The sequence below is a fragment of the Candida jiufengensis genome, assembly GCF_024610255.1.
Source record: "Candida jiufengensis strain CBS 10846 chromosome Unknown scaffold14, whole genome shotgun sequence".
Taxonomy (NCBI): domain Eukaryota; kingdom Fungi; phylum Ascomycota; class Pichiomycetes; order Serinales; family Debaryomycetaceae; genus Lodderomyces; species Lodderomyces jiufengensis.
The window spans coordinates 136,145-152,166 of record NW_026261566.1 but is presented as its reverse complement, the minus strand read 5'-3'; the positions used below and the strand labels follow the sequence as shown (position 1 = coordinate 152,166).

General features: G+C 25.2%; 7 protein-coding genes across 7 annotated transcripts; 3 read left to right on the top strand and 4 right to left on the bottom strand. All coding sequences in view use genetic code 12, as the record gives it.

Annotated features, from left to right (window-relative positions):
- Positions 1-293: 293 nt before the first annotated feature.
- KGF54_005243 (uncharacterized protein) lies at positions 294-1,829 on the top strand (the record flags this gene model as incomplete). Its single annotated transcript, XM_051766020.1, has 1 exon — positions 294-1,829. One exon carries the CDS (start codon positions 294-296, stop codon positions 1,827-1,829), a length of 1,536 nt encoding a protein of 511 aa, XP_051617763.1.
- A 799-nt stretch (positions 1,830-2,628) lies between these two features.
- OPT8 (Opt8p) lies at positions 2,629-4,674 on the top strand (the record flags this gene model as incomplete). Its single annotated transcript, XM_051766019.1, has 1 exon — positions 2,629-4,674. The coding sequence occupies one exon, from the start codon at positions 2,629-2,631 to the stop codon at positions 4,672-4,674; it is 2,046 nt and encodes a 681-aa protein (XP_051617762.1).
- Positions 4,675-4,966: 292 nt separating this feature from the next.
- Positions 4,967-6,736, bottom strand: PBP2 (Pbp2p; the record flags this gene model as incomplete). The annotated part of the gene is made up of 1 exon (XM_051766018.1): positions 4,967-6,736. The coding sequence occupies one exon, from the start codon at positions 6,734-6,736 to the stop codon at positions 4,967-4,969; it is 1,770 nt and encodes a 589-aa protein (XP_051617761.1).
- Positions 6,737-7,338: 602 nt separating this feature from the next.
- On the bottom strand, positions 7,339-8,229 carry KGF54_005240 (uncharacterized protein; the record flags this gene model as incomplete). Its single annotated transcript, XM_051766017.1, has 1 exon — positions 7,339-8,229. The coding sequence occupies one exon, from the start codon at positions 8,227-8,229 to the stop codon at positions 7,339-7,341; it is 891 nt and encodes a 296-aa protein (XP_051617760.1).
- Positions 8,230-8,505: 276 nt separating this feature from the next.
- Positions 8,506-8,850, bottom strand: KGF54_005239 (uncharacterized protein; the record flags this gene model as incomplete). The annotated part of the gene is made up of 2 exons (XM_051766016.1): positions 8,506-8,747; positions 8,838-8,850. The coding sequence occupies 2 exons, from the start codon at positions 8,848-8,850 to the stop codon at positions 8,506-8,508; spliced, it is 255 nt and encodes an 84-aa protein (XP_051617759.1).
- Positions 8,851-9,984: 1,134 nt separating this feature from the next.
- SAC6 (fimbrin) lies at positions 9,985-11,946 on the bottom strand (the record flags this gene model as incomplete). The annotated part of the gene is made up of 1 exon (XM_051766015.1): positions 9,985-11,946. The coding sequence occupies one exon, from the start codon at positions 11,944-11,946 to the stop codon at positions 9,985-9,987; it is 1,962 nt and encodes a 653-aa protein (XP_051617758.1).
- Positions 11,947-13,020: 1,074 nt separating this feature from the next.
- KGF54_005237 (PEP3) lies at positions 13,021-15,891 on the top strand (the record flags this gene model as incomplete). Its single annotated transcript, XM_051766013.1, has 1 exon — positions 13,021-15,891. The coding sequence occupies one exon, from the start codon at positions 13,021-13,023 to the stop codon at positions 15,889-15,891; it is 2,871 nt and encodes a 956-aa protein (XP_051617757.1).
- Between the last annotated feature and the right edge of the window lie 131 nt (positions 15,892-16,022).

Here is a 16,022-nt window from a genome sequence, read left to right as displayed (position 1 = left end):
AAAAGATAGAAAATTTGGGCATAAATTTTGAAATTTTTTGTGACAGTTTTGAATCAAAATAGACACAAATTGTTCGTAAGTTTAGTACTAACAAAATGTCCATCAGGTATTAATTATGAGGAAAAGTCGGATAAAAACTTAGTAGCGCGAGACATAAATAAAATATTTTTTGGCTATTAATTTACGACTTGACTGTATATAAATTTTGAAACAAATCATCTTTACAAGCTGGGTAACTTTTTATTTATACATAATACCGTAATAGTCAAGAGTAATTTAAAATCATATTTATAATGACAAATAATAATGACTCAGTTGATGAAGCTATATTAAATTATGTTGGTCATTCAGTAGACACAAGTAATAACAAGAATAATTCTAACAACAACAATTCTAAATCAGATGATCATGATGATTTTAATGAATGGAGCGAACTTTTAAACGATTCATTTGACAATACCGTTTCACAAGATAGCAGAAGAAAATCAAAAAAGAGGAGAAGATCAAGCAACGACTCATCATCCTCAAAAAAGAAGAATAGAATTAATAAACGTGACAGTATTTCCATTAACTCCAATCCTCATCAAGTTGAGACTAATTCTTCAGTAATTGATGATAGAATTCATGAACTTTCAATTCCACAAACTCAAAACTCAATTAATAGTCATGACAATCAGCTAAATGAAGAAATGCAAGCAAAATTGTTGGCAGCTGCCAAAGCAATAGTTGAGGAAGAAGATATATATACTACATCAAATAATAACGCATCAAATGAATCCCCAGCTTCAAGTTCAACTTCCACCAAAAGAACCAAAAAACAAAAACCACCAAAAGAAACTTCCAAAACTGAACCACCAGAATTACCTAAATATGATTTTTCAAAAATATCAACAGAAGATCAATTAATTGAAATAGCTGCCAAAAAATCAATTACATGGTTTGATGAAAATGTACCAGAAGATGAAAGAAAAAAACCAAGACCATTTAGTACAGAAGAAGATATAATTATAGATTATTATTTTGCAGGGTATTGTCATATACATAATTGGAATAGAGAACAATTATGTAATAGAATTTGGGCAACTGAACGTAAAAAGGATAAATTTTGGAAAAAAATTGTTAAAATTTTACCATATAGAACACAATCAAGTATATATAAACATATAAGAAGAAGATATCATATTTTTGATAAAAGAGCTCAATGGGATAATGAAGAAGATTTAAAATTACAAAATTTATCAACTACACACCCAGGTAATTGGAAAACTATTGGAGAAATAATGGGTAGAATGCCAGAAGATTGTAGAGACCGTTGGAGAAATTATATTAAATGTGGTCAAGTTAGAACACAACAAAAATGGACTCCAGAAGAAGTAAATGAGTTAGTTTATTTAGTGAATGAAATGGTTCATAAATTAAAAAATGAAGAAGAAAAAGAGAACTCATCACAAACTTCTTCAAAAGATCTTATTTCAAAAATCAATTGGACTATTATAAGTGAACGTATGAAAGGTAAAAGATCAAGAATCCAATGTCGTTATAAATGGGCAAAATTAAATGAAAAATCAAATCATTTAAATGATTTTGAAATGTCAAATAATACAAAATTATGGGTTTTGAAAAAAATTAAAAAAATGGATAATGTTAAAAAAATATCTGATATAAATTGGGATAAAATTTCAAAAAAATATGAAAAAGATCAACCAGATTTTGCAGGTTGGTCAAAAATTGAATTTGAAAAATATATTAAAAGCTTGGTAAACAGAAATAAAGATGAAAAGAAAAAATTTCAACTGATTATTAAAGATGAAATATCTGAATACAAGTAATCGAGTATAAATTAGATTTATTACTACTTTCACCAGTAAATAAATATTTGAATTACAAGTATTTATAATTGATCCACTGATAAGTAATTTAGATGTCAACAAAGCATTTCTTGTAGTATATCTCTAAAATTTATAACATCTCTATTTAAATTTTTTGTTTCAGGATTGGTTGCGAAACATTTTTAGTCATTTCCAGGTTCACAATTTTGATGGAAAATTTGAGATTTGAATTACAAATTTCTGGTCACTTCTACTATATCATTTGATAAAGTAGATATGAAAAAATGAAATACACATCTATAATAAGTGTTCGAATAGAATGTATTAATATATTTTATAGGTATCAATAAATTTACCGGTAAAATATTCCTAAATTGATAGTAAATTCCTTTTGTTATCACCGAAGATTCAGCTTTAAGATTGTATCTGTAGGTAAGTATTTATAGCTTCAAATACACATCAAAATTTTCACCGGTTGCTAGTTCAGACTAAGAAGAATTTGATGATGAGTGCCGATAAAACAAACTTTCAATATCTATATATTTTCTTTCTTTAATATTAACAAATATTTTGCAGCAATGATAAAAAAGAGAGCGGAACTTTAAATATTTTTTTTTTTTATTTTTTTTATTTTATTTTTCTAGAGATATGTTTTTACAAGCTTACTAGTTACTAGTATAATTATTCTATTTTACAACAATTAATATATCATTACCTATTTTAATAGCTTATTGGAATAAATGGAAACTTATCTAGTACATATTCAATCCCTAATTATCATATAACACTATAGCACAAAATGTCAGTAATACTAGAAGAATCACCACCAATAAAAACGTCATACTTAGCAAAATTGAAATTACCCCAAGTAACTTTAAGGTCAACAATAGTTGGATTAGTAATAGGTTCAATAATCCTTATATCAAATTTTCAATTTGGTTTACAAACAGGTTGGGTATCAATGATGTCATTACCAGCAGCATTATTAGGATTTGCAGTATTTAAATTAACTCCATTATCTAAAAATTTTACAGATGTTGAAAATGTATATATTCAATCAATTGCAGTTGCAGTAGGTACGGGCCCATTATGTTATGGATTTATTGGTATTATTCCTGCTATTGAAAAATTTTTAAATCCTGAAGAAACTGGATTAGGTCATAAAATTATTTTTTCAACTAAAGAACTTATAATATGGTCATTAGGTTTAGGATTATTTGGAGTGTTTTTTGCAATACCATTAAGAAAACAAGTCATTATAAAAGAAAAATTACCATTTCCTTCTGGGAGTGCTACTGCAACATTAATTTCAGTTTTACATGGTACTGAAATTTTTGAAGATGAAGAACCTGAAAAATTGAAATCACAAGAGGAAGAAGATAGTTTGAATAAAACACCAGTATTAGAAAGAACAACTTCATCATCTCAATTATTAGAATCAATAAATTATCAACAAAATATGAAATCATTATCTTTAACATTTATAATATCTTCAATTTATACAATAACATCATATTTTTTCCCCATTTTAAAAAATTTACCAATTTTTGGTACTTGGGCTTCAAAAAATTATGAATGGAATATACAACCTTCTCCAGCATATATTGGTCAAGGTATTATCATGGGATTACCAACAGTTTCATATATGTTGTTCGGTGCAATATTAGGCTGGGCTATATTAGCTCCATTATCTCAAAAAATGAATTGGGCACCTGGACCAATTGATGATTGGATTACTGGTGGTCAAGGTTGGATATTATGGATTAGTTTAAGTATAATGGTTTCTGATTCATTAGTTAGTTTTATTGTATTAAGTGTTAAAAGTATTTATGATTTTTTTATTGATTATAAAATGAGAAAAGCTTCATATACTCAAGTATTAGAATTACAACAAGCACAAAGAGAAAGATTACAACAACAAGGTATTGATGAAGAAGATAGTGAGGAAACCATAATTATTGATCCAAATACTGCTGTTGAAGTTCCTCCCAATTTTTTAGTATCTAATAAAGTTGCCATAATTGGAACAATAGGTTCAACAATATTATGTGTAATAACATTAAGAATTATATTTGGAAAATTAATCCCCATTTATGCATCAATAACAGCAATATTATTAGCAATGTTATTTAGTGTATTAGCAACAAGAACATTAGGAGTATCAGATATAAATCCAGTAAGTGGTATTGGAAAATTATCACAATTAATATTTGCATTTATTATCCCACAAAATCATCCTTCTAAAATATTAATAAATTTAATATCAGGAGGAGTAGCAGAAGCAGGTGCACAACAAGCAGGAGATTTAATGCAAGATTTGAAAACTGGTCATTTAATTGGTGCATCACCAAAAGCTCAATTTATTGCTCAAATTATTGGAACTTTATATCTGGTATTTTTAAGTTCAATAATGTATAAAATTTATATGAAAGTTTATACTATACCAAATGAAACTTTTAGAATTCCAACTGCTATAATTTGGATTGATTGTTCAAGATTAGTTACTGGTGATGGATTACCTCCAAAAGCTTTAGAATTTGCAATAATATTTGGAATAATATTTGGGTTTATATCATTAATTAAAAATATATTACCTTCAACTTCAAAATATTATAAATATCTTGTTTATTTACCAAATGGAGTAGCAGTTGGTATTGGGATATATAATACTCCAAATTTTACAATTGCAAGATTTATTGGTGGTGTTATTGCTTATAATTGGCATAGATTTAGTAATAGAGGTAAAATTGGTATGATTATTTTTAGTAGTGGATTAGTGCTTGGTGAAGGTTTATTTAGTGGATTTACTATGTTACTTACAAGTTTAGGAGTTAAACATTTTTAGAGAAACTAACGATAATGATGTTGATGATGATGACGATAATAATACAAAAACAAACAACCAGAGATGCTTTATTTATATTTTATTTATAGACTTTTAATGTTAATGCATGATTTTATTTATTTATGATTAGTCACTTGCAAAAATTAGATCGTAAAAGTAAAGCAAAATTTCCAAAACAATTTATTGATTTGAAGAATTTTAATTCATTATTTATTTATTTATACAATTTTCTACATACATACACTATTACGTTATTAATTTTTAATTTAAGCTAAATTTTATTTTTCAAAAATTATCTAGTATTTCTTTCTCTATCGGCATTAATTCTTTGATTAATTAAATAAATTGCTTTTTGGAAAGAATCTAAAGAACCAGTTAAAGTTAATCTTCTAATATTAGTTAAACCTCTACCACCACCAATCATTATAGATTGACCTCTATCAGGTTCAATTTTAACATAAGTACAACCACTATTTTCTCTAATATGTTTAATATTATTCCCACCTTTTCCAATAACTGAACCAATTGATGAATTTGCAACAAATACATCTTGATTAAATTTATCACCTGTCTGAACTGGTTGATGAATTATAACCTCTCCAATCATTGTATTACCATATTCATCAGTAAATTGATTTTGAGGTGGGATATTTGATGATGAAATTGATGATGGTGGTAAATTTTGTTGAGTCATACCTATTGAACTAACTCCATATTGTTGTTGAGGTGGCATTGATGGTTGAAATAATGATTCAAAATTATATTGAGATTGTTGTTGTGGTGGTGGTGATTGGAAAGGTGGTTGACTTTGATAGCTTCCTCCACCGATTGGAATTGAATTTGCACCACCACCAACACCTCCATAAGATTGTTGATAATTTGATTGTGGTTGAAATTGATGTTGTTGAGGTGGTTCACCAAATGGATCAGTATGTTGATAATTTGCAGTATTATATAAAATAACTTTATTTTTTTTCAAAACGTCTTTATGTTCATTAACAATTTGTGCAATATAATAAACAGCTATATGAATAGCATCAGCAACTCCAACAACACTTAATATTCTATCAGTTGAATAAGGTAATGGAGTTTCTGCAGCTTTTAATTTTGCTGCTGAATTTTCTTCAATTTCTCTAAATTTTGAACCTTGTTTACCAATAATAAAACCAATTAATGGATGAGGAATTAATAATTTTAAATTATATTGTTGACTTTTTAAATTTGCTGGTTCATCTTCATCTTCATTTAATATAGTTCTAACAATTAATCCATATGCTTTAGCAACATTTTCTGGTGAACCTTTAACAGTTGTAATTCTTTCTGGAATTCCTTTCAAATTATCACTAACTTGAATTTTAACTGATGCTTTTTCTCTTAAATGATTTATTTTTGAACCTTGTTTACCAACTATTGTACTTGCTTCTTTAACTGGACATAACATTCTAGATGATATATCTGAGTCTTTTTCTTTTAAATGACTTGAAACTGGTTTGGATGATGATGAAGATGTTTCAGAATCTTGTTCAAAGCCTTGATGTTGAAATTGATTAGGTTGCTGTTGTTGTTGTTGTTGTGGAACATTAGATGATAGACCAGCTTGTTGTAGAAAATCTTCAACAGCTTGTTGAGAATAGTTAGAAGGTTTTGCTTGAGTATCTTGATTACTACTGTTAACATTATTATTGAATACTGGATTTTGTAATGATCTAAGTGTTTTTTCAATATCTTCTTCTTTAGTATCTATTTCTTCTTCCTTGTTTGACTCCTGTTGATTTTCTTCTTCTTCCTTTTCTGGTTTTGATTCTTCTTCATCTGCGACTTCCTCAGTTAATGAACTACCAATAGCTGGTGCTACTTCTTCATTTTCAGTTTCATTGCTTTTATCATTTGATTCTAATTGTTCACTATCTAAAGCTATCCTTTTAGAATTATGAGATGATGAATCATTATTATTGTTATTACTATCATCATCTTTATTTTGATCAGATGATTCATCAACTTCTTCATTTTTACGTTTCAAACCATTAGTTGTTTCTAATTGATTTGTTTCTGATTCCGACATTCTAATATTTCCTTGAATTTGGGTTAATAAACTAATCGAATTTATAAATATTGAAAATTAATTGTAAGTATTGAGTGGTAATAAAAAAGACTAACAAGAAATCAATTTTAAGAATTAAAAAGGTGATAAGTAAGTGAGTGAATCAATTTTAATAAGATGATAGACAAAATGAGTAAAAGTTAAATGTTGAGGGGTGATTGAATTTAAAACTTATCAATTAAGAATTGTTATATATTCAAATATAAAAATTGATAATGGTATTGATGGTTGGTTGTTTGGAATAGGTGTTGCAAGCAGCGTTTTTCTATTTCCTTTAAATTTTTTTTTAAATGATGATAAATTCTATTTTTGGATAAAAGTACACTACCTTTATGTATTTACCATCTAGGTGAGTATTCATCGCTTTCTTACAGCGAGCGTTCTCGTTTTATCTAGGTCAACATCGTGGTGAAAGATATTTATTAGAGCGGTTGCGGAACGAAGTTTTAGGTTTTTTCAACGACTACTAAAGAAGAATTCAAGAAGTAGGCGATAAAAGAATTGATTGTGAAGAAGAAAAACAACTTATAAAAACAAGCAAATGAATTGAAAACTATATAAAACTATAAACCTTTAGTAACTTTTTTATATTGTTTTTTAATATATAATTTTAAAAGACGTGGAGAATTTTTTAAAACAAATTTAGTTAATTTTCTTTTTGAAAATTGATATTTATCATGTTTCATTTCCTTTTTAAATTGTTTAACTCTTTTTGATTGTTGTTTAAATCTATATCTATTTCTTCTTATACCTGCTATGATTTCTTTTTTAGTTCTTCTATATCCAATATGATTGGAATTTCCTGGTCTTGACATATTGTATTTTACAATAATTGTTGAACAAACTCTTGGTTTTGGTCTTGATTTTGATCTAGGACTTGGTTCTGAATTAGGTCTTGGTTCTAATTTAGGTCTTGGTATTGATTTTAATGATTTTGGTTCTGGTTTTGATTCTAGTGATTCTGGTGTTGGTAATGTTTCAATATCATCTAATTTAGTGGTAGGTTCTTTAGCTTCTTGGTTGGTTTCACTTTCTGGAGTTGGTGGTAATACCAAAGAGTCTAAATTTTCAAAATCATTTTCAAATAATTCAATTAAATTTAAAATTGTATGTGATCTTCTTTCAATTAGTGGTAAACTTAATGATGTATTAGTTTTTTGTATTTGTAGATTTGCTAAACCTTCAACTAAACTAACTAAACTTTCCGTTGAACCTTCTGTTGAACTTCCAATTGAACCTTCTGTTGAACCTTCTGCTGAACCTTCAGCTGACCCTTCTGCTAAACCTTCTGCTAAACCTTCTGTTGAGCCTTCTGCTAAACCTTCTGTTGAACCTTCTGCTAAACCTTCTTCCAAATTTCTAATTGATTTTGATTCTTGAGTTTCTAATTGACCATTATTACCACAACCTCCACGATGAATTTCAGTAACTAAAACAGGTTTAAAATAATCCATTGTTAAAAAATAATGAAAACCAAACAACTAATGAACTTAATTAATGAAAAAGAACAAAATATTAAAATGAAATCAAAAAAATCAAAAAAGTGAGATTGTTCTGGGATTTCGATTTGCTTATATATCATATCATAATATTTTGTAATGCTTAAAATTTAATAATTGAAAATATGATTTTGATATTCTGATAATTATTGGTAGCAAATTTATGTTTCAGGAATTTGGTGTAATAAAGTATGGACACAAAATTAATATACATAAAATTATACTCACTACCTAACGAACTTGAGTTGATTGAGAATGAGAATTAGCCCATTTTAAAATATCTAAATCAGTTAATTGAGATCCACCTTTACCTAGCTCTGATAATGTGTTTATAATAATTCTTCTCATTAATTGCCAAACTAATCCTAAAGTTAATAATTTATTACCATCAACTATATCTGAACCTTCTATACCAACTAATGAAAATCCATTAGCTTTACCAATTTCAACGCTATAATTTGTATTTTCAAGGGCTTTAAATTTTGTTACTTTCCACCATTTGAAAGGTTTTAGACAGATCTAAAAATCCACCACCAGGTACTACTTTGTCATAAGCTTGCGACAAAATGAAACCATCTTTTAATTCTAATGAAGCAACTGGTGGATCAACATCTTAATAATTGAGCCATAGAGTAAAAACTCTAGCTTTTCATTCGCCTTCAGCATCAAATTAATCAGATTTCTTCAGATTCTTCAAATTGATTAAATCAGGATAATTATTAAATAAATTTGAAGCAAAAGTTAAATTTAATTTAGGATATTCAGGAACTAATGAATTTGGAGTTAAAAATCTACCAGATCCAATCTTCTCAGCATTATCTAAAATTTGTTCCACTCTATTTGTTTAATTTGAAGTCTTTAAAGGTGATTAATCAGTTGTAATTGGTTCAACAAAATTGTATAAATTCCTCGATCATTTATACCTTACATAAATTTGAAATTACTCTCTTGAGTCACTGTTTTGTAAATGATAATTTAAAAGCGTCAGCTAGTCTAAAAATACGCAAATTATTTCTGAGCGTCAGCCAGTAGATTAAAACACGCACTAAATTATTTATGAGCGACAGCTGGTAGATAAAAACACGCACAAGATTATTTATTGAGCGTCAGCTAGTATATTAAAACACGCACAAGATTATTTATTGAGCGTCAGCTAGTAGAAAAAAAACACGCACAAGATTATTTATGAGCGTCAGCTAGTAGATTAAAACACGCACAAGATTATTTATTGAGCGTCAGCTAGTAGAAAAAAAACACGCACTAAATTATTTATGATGAACTTCAGCTAATCTGATACGTTACTATCATCAGCAAATTTTTGTACCATCTATATTACCTTTCGATACCATGAGGTTAGATATCCTACATTTTTCTATGTATAATTTTATATTTAGAATAGATGTTGATTTTAGGAAGAAAAAAAATTTAGTATAAATAAAATTATACTCGGTATACCTGAAGAAAGTGAATAAATATTGACTCTCGAAAAAAAGTACCCTTTCCAGTTCTTTATTGAATAAGGATAAATTTACTCTCCCAAAGACTAGATGAGATCAATATTTTACAAAAAAGACATCCACAAAATCATTCTAAGCAAAATCGTTTATTGAAATTAAACTAAAATTATTAGAATTTTACATAGTACTACAAATAAAATAAAATTAATTAAATCAAAAGTTACACTTTTTTCTTAAATTTTCAGAAATTTTTTCATTTTTCAGCAACAGCCATTAAACTACCAACAAATGATAAAATTAATCTACTTCTAACTTCATTAATATCTTCAGGAACTAACCAAATTAAAGCACCTAATTTTCTTGCTATAGAAATAGCTAATTTTGCATTTGCATATTTTTCTTCATCATTTAAATTATTACCTTGATAAACTAAATCATAATCGACATAACCTGGTTTTAAACCATTTAATACATCCAACAAGAATAAACCATTTGATAATGATTGATCTTTAAATGATCTTATTTTAGTTGATTGAGAATGAGAATTAGCCCATTTTAAAATATCTGAATCAGTTAATTGAGATCCTCCTTTACCTAATTCTGATAAAGTATTTATAATATTTCTTCTCATTAATTGCCAAACTAATCCTAATGTTAATAATTTATTACCATCAACTATATCTGAACCTTCTATACCAACTAATGAAAATCCATTAGCTTTACCAATTTCAACACTATAATTTGTATTTTCTAAAGCTTTAAATCTTGTAACTTCTCCACCATTTGAAGGTTTTTTATTAACATGTTTAAAAGATACTGAACCAGGTAATACTTTATCATAAGCTTGTAATAAAATTAAACCATCTTTTAAATCTTCAAATAATGAAACAACTGGTGGATCAACATCTAATGAATTAAGCCATAAAGTAAAAACTCTAGCTTCTCTTTCACCTTCAGCATCAAATTCTTCAATTTCTATTTTTTCATGTTCTTCAATTGGATCTAAACCAGGATAATTATTAAATAAATTTGCAACAAAAGCTAAATTTAATTTAGGATTTCCTGAAACTAATGAATTTGGTGTTAAATATTTACGACATCCAATTTTATCAGCATTATTTAAAACTTGTTCTGCTCTATTTATTAAATTTGAAGTTTTTAAAGGTGATAAATCACATTCATCTGGTTTTAATTGATTTAATAAAATTGTATAATTTTCTCCATCACTTATATCTTTACTAAAATTTGAAACTCTTCTTTTTGATCCACTATTTTTTAAATGATAATTAAACCAACGTAATAAAATTTGTTCTGGTGGTAATCTTAAAAATTGTTCTAAAGTTTCATCATCTTCTAATAATCTATATAATTCAGGATGATATTTAATATCAACTTTACTTAATAATCCTCTTCTAATAATTTGCCAAATTAATCCTAAAATTAAATGTTCTTTACCATCAATTATATCTTCTGAATGAACATTTACAACAACACATCCAATAGCTTTTGCAGAATTAATAACTATATTAGCATTTTCAGACATTTGAAAATTATTCAACTGTTTTTTACCTTTTGGTAAATTTAAAACTCTTGTATCAATTGTATCAGGTACTGAATCATTAATTAATTTACTTAATACTAAACCATCTCTACATTCATCAAACATTTGAAAAGTTTCTGTATCAAATGGTAATCTATCACCAATTTCTGAATCTCCTGATAATACAGAATTAATATGTCTTGTGAATTCAGTTCTTTCTTCATCATTTATAGTATGAGTTGTACCTGAAGTTTTACCTTCAATATAAGTTTTATTTTTAGTATTTGCACTTGGAATTGGAGGTGCTGCTTTTTTATTTAATTTTCCAGGTGATAAGACTTCTTGCTTGGATTGTGATTGTTGTGATTGTTGTTGTGAATAATTATTATTATTATCATTTTCATCATCTCCATTATTTGATTCTTTTAATTTTGCAATTAATTCAACATAATCATCTAATTCAACATGACCAGAAGCATCAACATCAACATGTTTTAAAGTTTCTCTTGTTTGATCATAAGAAAATTGTCCTTGTTTACTAATACTATTTATAACATCTTTTTTTTCAACCCAACCTTTATCATCTAAATCAATTGATCTAAAATCTTCAATTATTGTAAATAAATCAGATTGTTGTAAAATAGGAAATTTCTTTTGTAATTTTAATACATTCATTTGTTAATTAATTTACGACTCAATTGACCCAAATTTCTGATTAAAAAGTTTTAATAGTTGATCAAGTTATTTCTTGAATGAATTGAGATTAATTATCTGGTGGTTGTAATAATACTATGTTGATAATATTATAAATATTAATAGCAATTTTTGTGTGAAATTGAAATTTATAAATAGAATTATTCGGAGAAAGAGAAAAAAAGGAGAATCTTTATAATTTACTAAACTATATCACTTCATATATTAATATATGACTTATCATCTTTAATATGAAGTAACAATGCTAAACTCATGATCAATGATATTATAATAGATGATCATGATGGTAATATTATTGATCGGAAATCTAACAAATTATTATATCATATACATAATTAATGTAAATAAGTCATTTAATTAATTTTAAGTGGCACAGTAATAATATAGACTATACTATGAATACATCAATGATTATTATTAAACAAATTATGAAATTAAAACAATTGAATATAAATCATAGTCCAATTTATCAAATGAATAAAATTGAAAACTGATTATGAATTATTTCTGTAAAATGATTAAAATCAAAAAGTTATTTTACATATATTAAATGCTAACAGTAAATTATATATATATATATATTCAATTTGTTGTGTTATAAATTATTCTCTATTAGGCTGAATATAGCTTGAGCTTCGCGGCATAATTCCCCAACTGTCGTGGTAAAGATGTGGCGTGTGGGATAATTTTCTCAAGCGAAATCCCTGAGAATCAAAAGTAAAATAATTCATCATCTGAATCAAAAGTAGATTATTCCCTTCAATTGCTTAAATTAGGTACAATCAGTTGGAGTAAGAGATCCCAATAATGTGGTGTTTAAGTTGAATAAAACTGATAATAATTCGACTTTAATTGAGTAAATTAAAAATGTATCTAAATTTGTAAAATTACAATACCTCTTTAAAAAAATATTATCCCCAACTTTTTAATTTTAACTAGTTTATCTAATATACAGATTTTTACAACCAACAGTATTAATCAAACAAAATATGATTTAAATCCATATATACTCAAGAAGAACATAACTATATTAAAATGATTTCAAATTTCAATAATAATAAACTCAAAAAAGTATCACCATCAATTAATGGTTCAATAAATTCATCATCAAATTATACAACTCATTCATTAGATCAACAACAAATTTCAATATATAATAATTTACAACAACCAAAATTTGAAATAAATTTAGTTCAATTACAATTTAATTTACAAAATGACTTGAGAAAGTTATTTGTTACTAATAATTTAATGTTTTTATTTACAAATTCAATATTATTTAAAATTGATTTAAATAATCCTTCACAAGTGTTGAAATTTAATTTACCTTTAAATTTAATAGATTATTGGATTAATTCAACTGGTGATGATTTAATTATAAAGACAAATAATTTATTATATTATTATTTAAATAAAGATTATAAACAATTTAAACCAATTACTAAATTTAAAAATCTTGATATTAATAATATTATATTCACTTCAACAAATAATTTGATCTTGTCAACCATTAATGGATCAATTCATTTATGTAAATTAAAACCTCATATTGATGAACTTAAAAAAAATGATATTTTAAATTTAAAACAAATTTATAAAATTGAACCTCTTGTTCAAGGTATCTCAATATCAAATACTCAAATTAATATTATAGCAAATTTTAAACTATATACATGGACATTATTTGATTTGGAATATGAAGAATTAATTAAATTATTTAAAACCCAACCATCTATTAAACCTGTATCAAATCATAATGATTCATATATATTCACCACAAGAAATGATAAATTTTTATTTGTATCAAAGGAATTAATAACAAATGATGAAGAAATTTTATTAACTAAATTAAATAATCAATTAGAAGATATTATACTAACACCACATCATTTGATTGGTTATACTTTAAAGGGAGATATCAATATTTATAATAAATTAAATCAAGAATTGAAAGTACTTGAATTTAATAATGAAAAAATCATGGGTATAACATGTGATAATAATACATATTGGATATATACAAATAATAACATTTATGAAATTTTAATATATAATGAGAATAACTCAATTTGGTATGATTACTATAAAATGAATAAATTTGAAGAAGCATTAGCTAATTTAGAAGATAATGAAGAAAATTTTTTTAAAAGAGATTTAGTATTTATAAAACAAGGGTATGATTATTTAACTCGTGGAGGATTTGGAATTGAAACTACAAATAAAGATCTTTTGGTTTTACAAGAAAAAGGTATTAAATTATTAGCAAAATCAACAGAACCTTTTGAAAAAGTTTATCTTATGTTAAATAGATCAAATTCAACAAGATTATTAATTGATTATTTATTAACAAAATTTCAAATAAATAAAAAAAATAAAGTTAGAAGTATTATATTATCAACTTTAATTATTGATTTAATGAATAGAATAAATGATGAAAGATTTTATGATTTCACTAAAAAATATTATAAAATTTTTGATACTAAATCAATTTTTGAAATTTTAAATAATGATGAAAAAGCTTTATTTTTTGCTGAATTAATTGAAGACTTCAAATTTATCTTGAGTTATCATATACAAAATAAAAATTGGTCATCTGCAACAAAATCATTAATTAAATTATATTTAAATAATGAATTTGATATAATTTATCAAACTGCAACTAAATTTTTAATAAATTATTCTAAAATTATTGAAACTTGGATTAAATTTGATAATTTAGATTTTGATAAATTTTTACCATCAATATTAATATACACTAAAAAGAATCAAAATATTTCAATAAATCAAAATATAGCTATTAAATTTTTACAAAAAATTCATGATAAAGGATTATCAACTAAAAATCTTAATAATTATTATTTATCATTATTAATAACTTATCCAACAACACAAGAAATTGATACAATAAATCATTTAATTATAAAATTAATAAATAATGAAAAATCATATGATCAAAATTTTATATTAAGATTATGTATATTAAATAAAAAATTACATCCTTCAATATTAATATTTATAGATATGGGATTATTTGAACAAGCTTTGGATTATGCATTAGAAAATAATTCTATTGAAATGGGAGAATTGGTATTAAATAAACATGAAGAAATAATTGAAGAAAATAAAGAAAATCAAGAAGAAGATCATTATAATAAATTAGAAAAAGAAAGTTTTAATATTCGAAAAAAATTATGGTTAAAATATTCAAATTATTTAATTAAAAATATATGTAATGGTAATCAAATAGGTATAAAACATTTAGATAATTCCCAAAATAAATTAAATTCATCATTAAATTATATCTTAACAAATTCACCATTAAGTTTAAAAGATTTACTACCAATTTTTCCAGAATCAACAATGATTAATAATTTTAAAGATGAAATTATAAATTCTTTAAATGATTATAAACAAAATTTACAAGATATAAATTTAAAAATTCAAGAAAATTATTCCCTTTTAACAAATTTAAAATTAGAAGTTTCAAAAGAAAATTTCCAAGATTTCAATACTCATATACAAATACCCCCTGGTTCTTCTTGTGAATTATGTAAAAAATTATTAATCACCAAGAACCTAATTTTTTTCAAAAATTGTAATCATGGATTTCATAAAGATTGTTTAATAAGATATTATTTTAAATCAAAAGGAAATTATAACTTTAAGAAAGTTTATCAAAATTTTTTGAAAATTCAAAAAAATTCCAAAACTAGCGAAGTTTCAGAAGATTCAACTCAAGTACAACAACAACAACAACAACTACAAGCCGATCTTAAAAAGGAAATTGATCAAATATTATCAACTAATTGTCCATTATGTAATGAATCTAATATTAATAATATCGATGTTGGATTTTTAGAAGATTATAAATTTAATTCTGAAGAAATGAAATCTTGGAGTTTATAAAATAATTTTAAAGATTTAAAAAGTTGACAAAGTTTGAATAATCAATTAATTTTGTTTCGTTGATCATCTCTTATATGAATGAGACTAATTTTTATAATTTGTGGAACGAATCTCTATGTCTTTTCAAATCC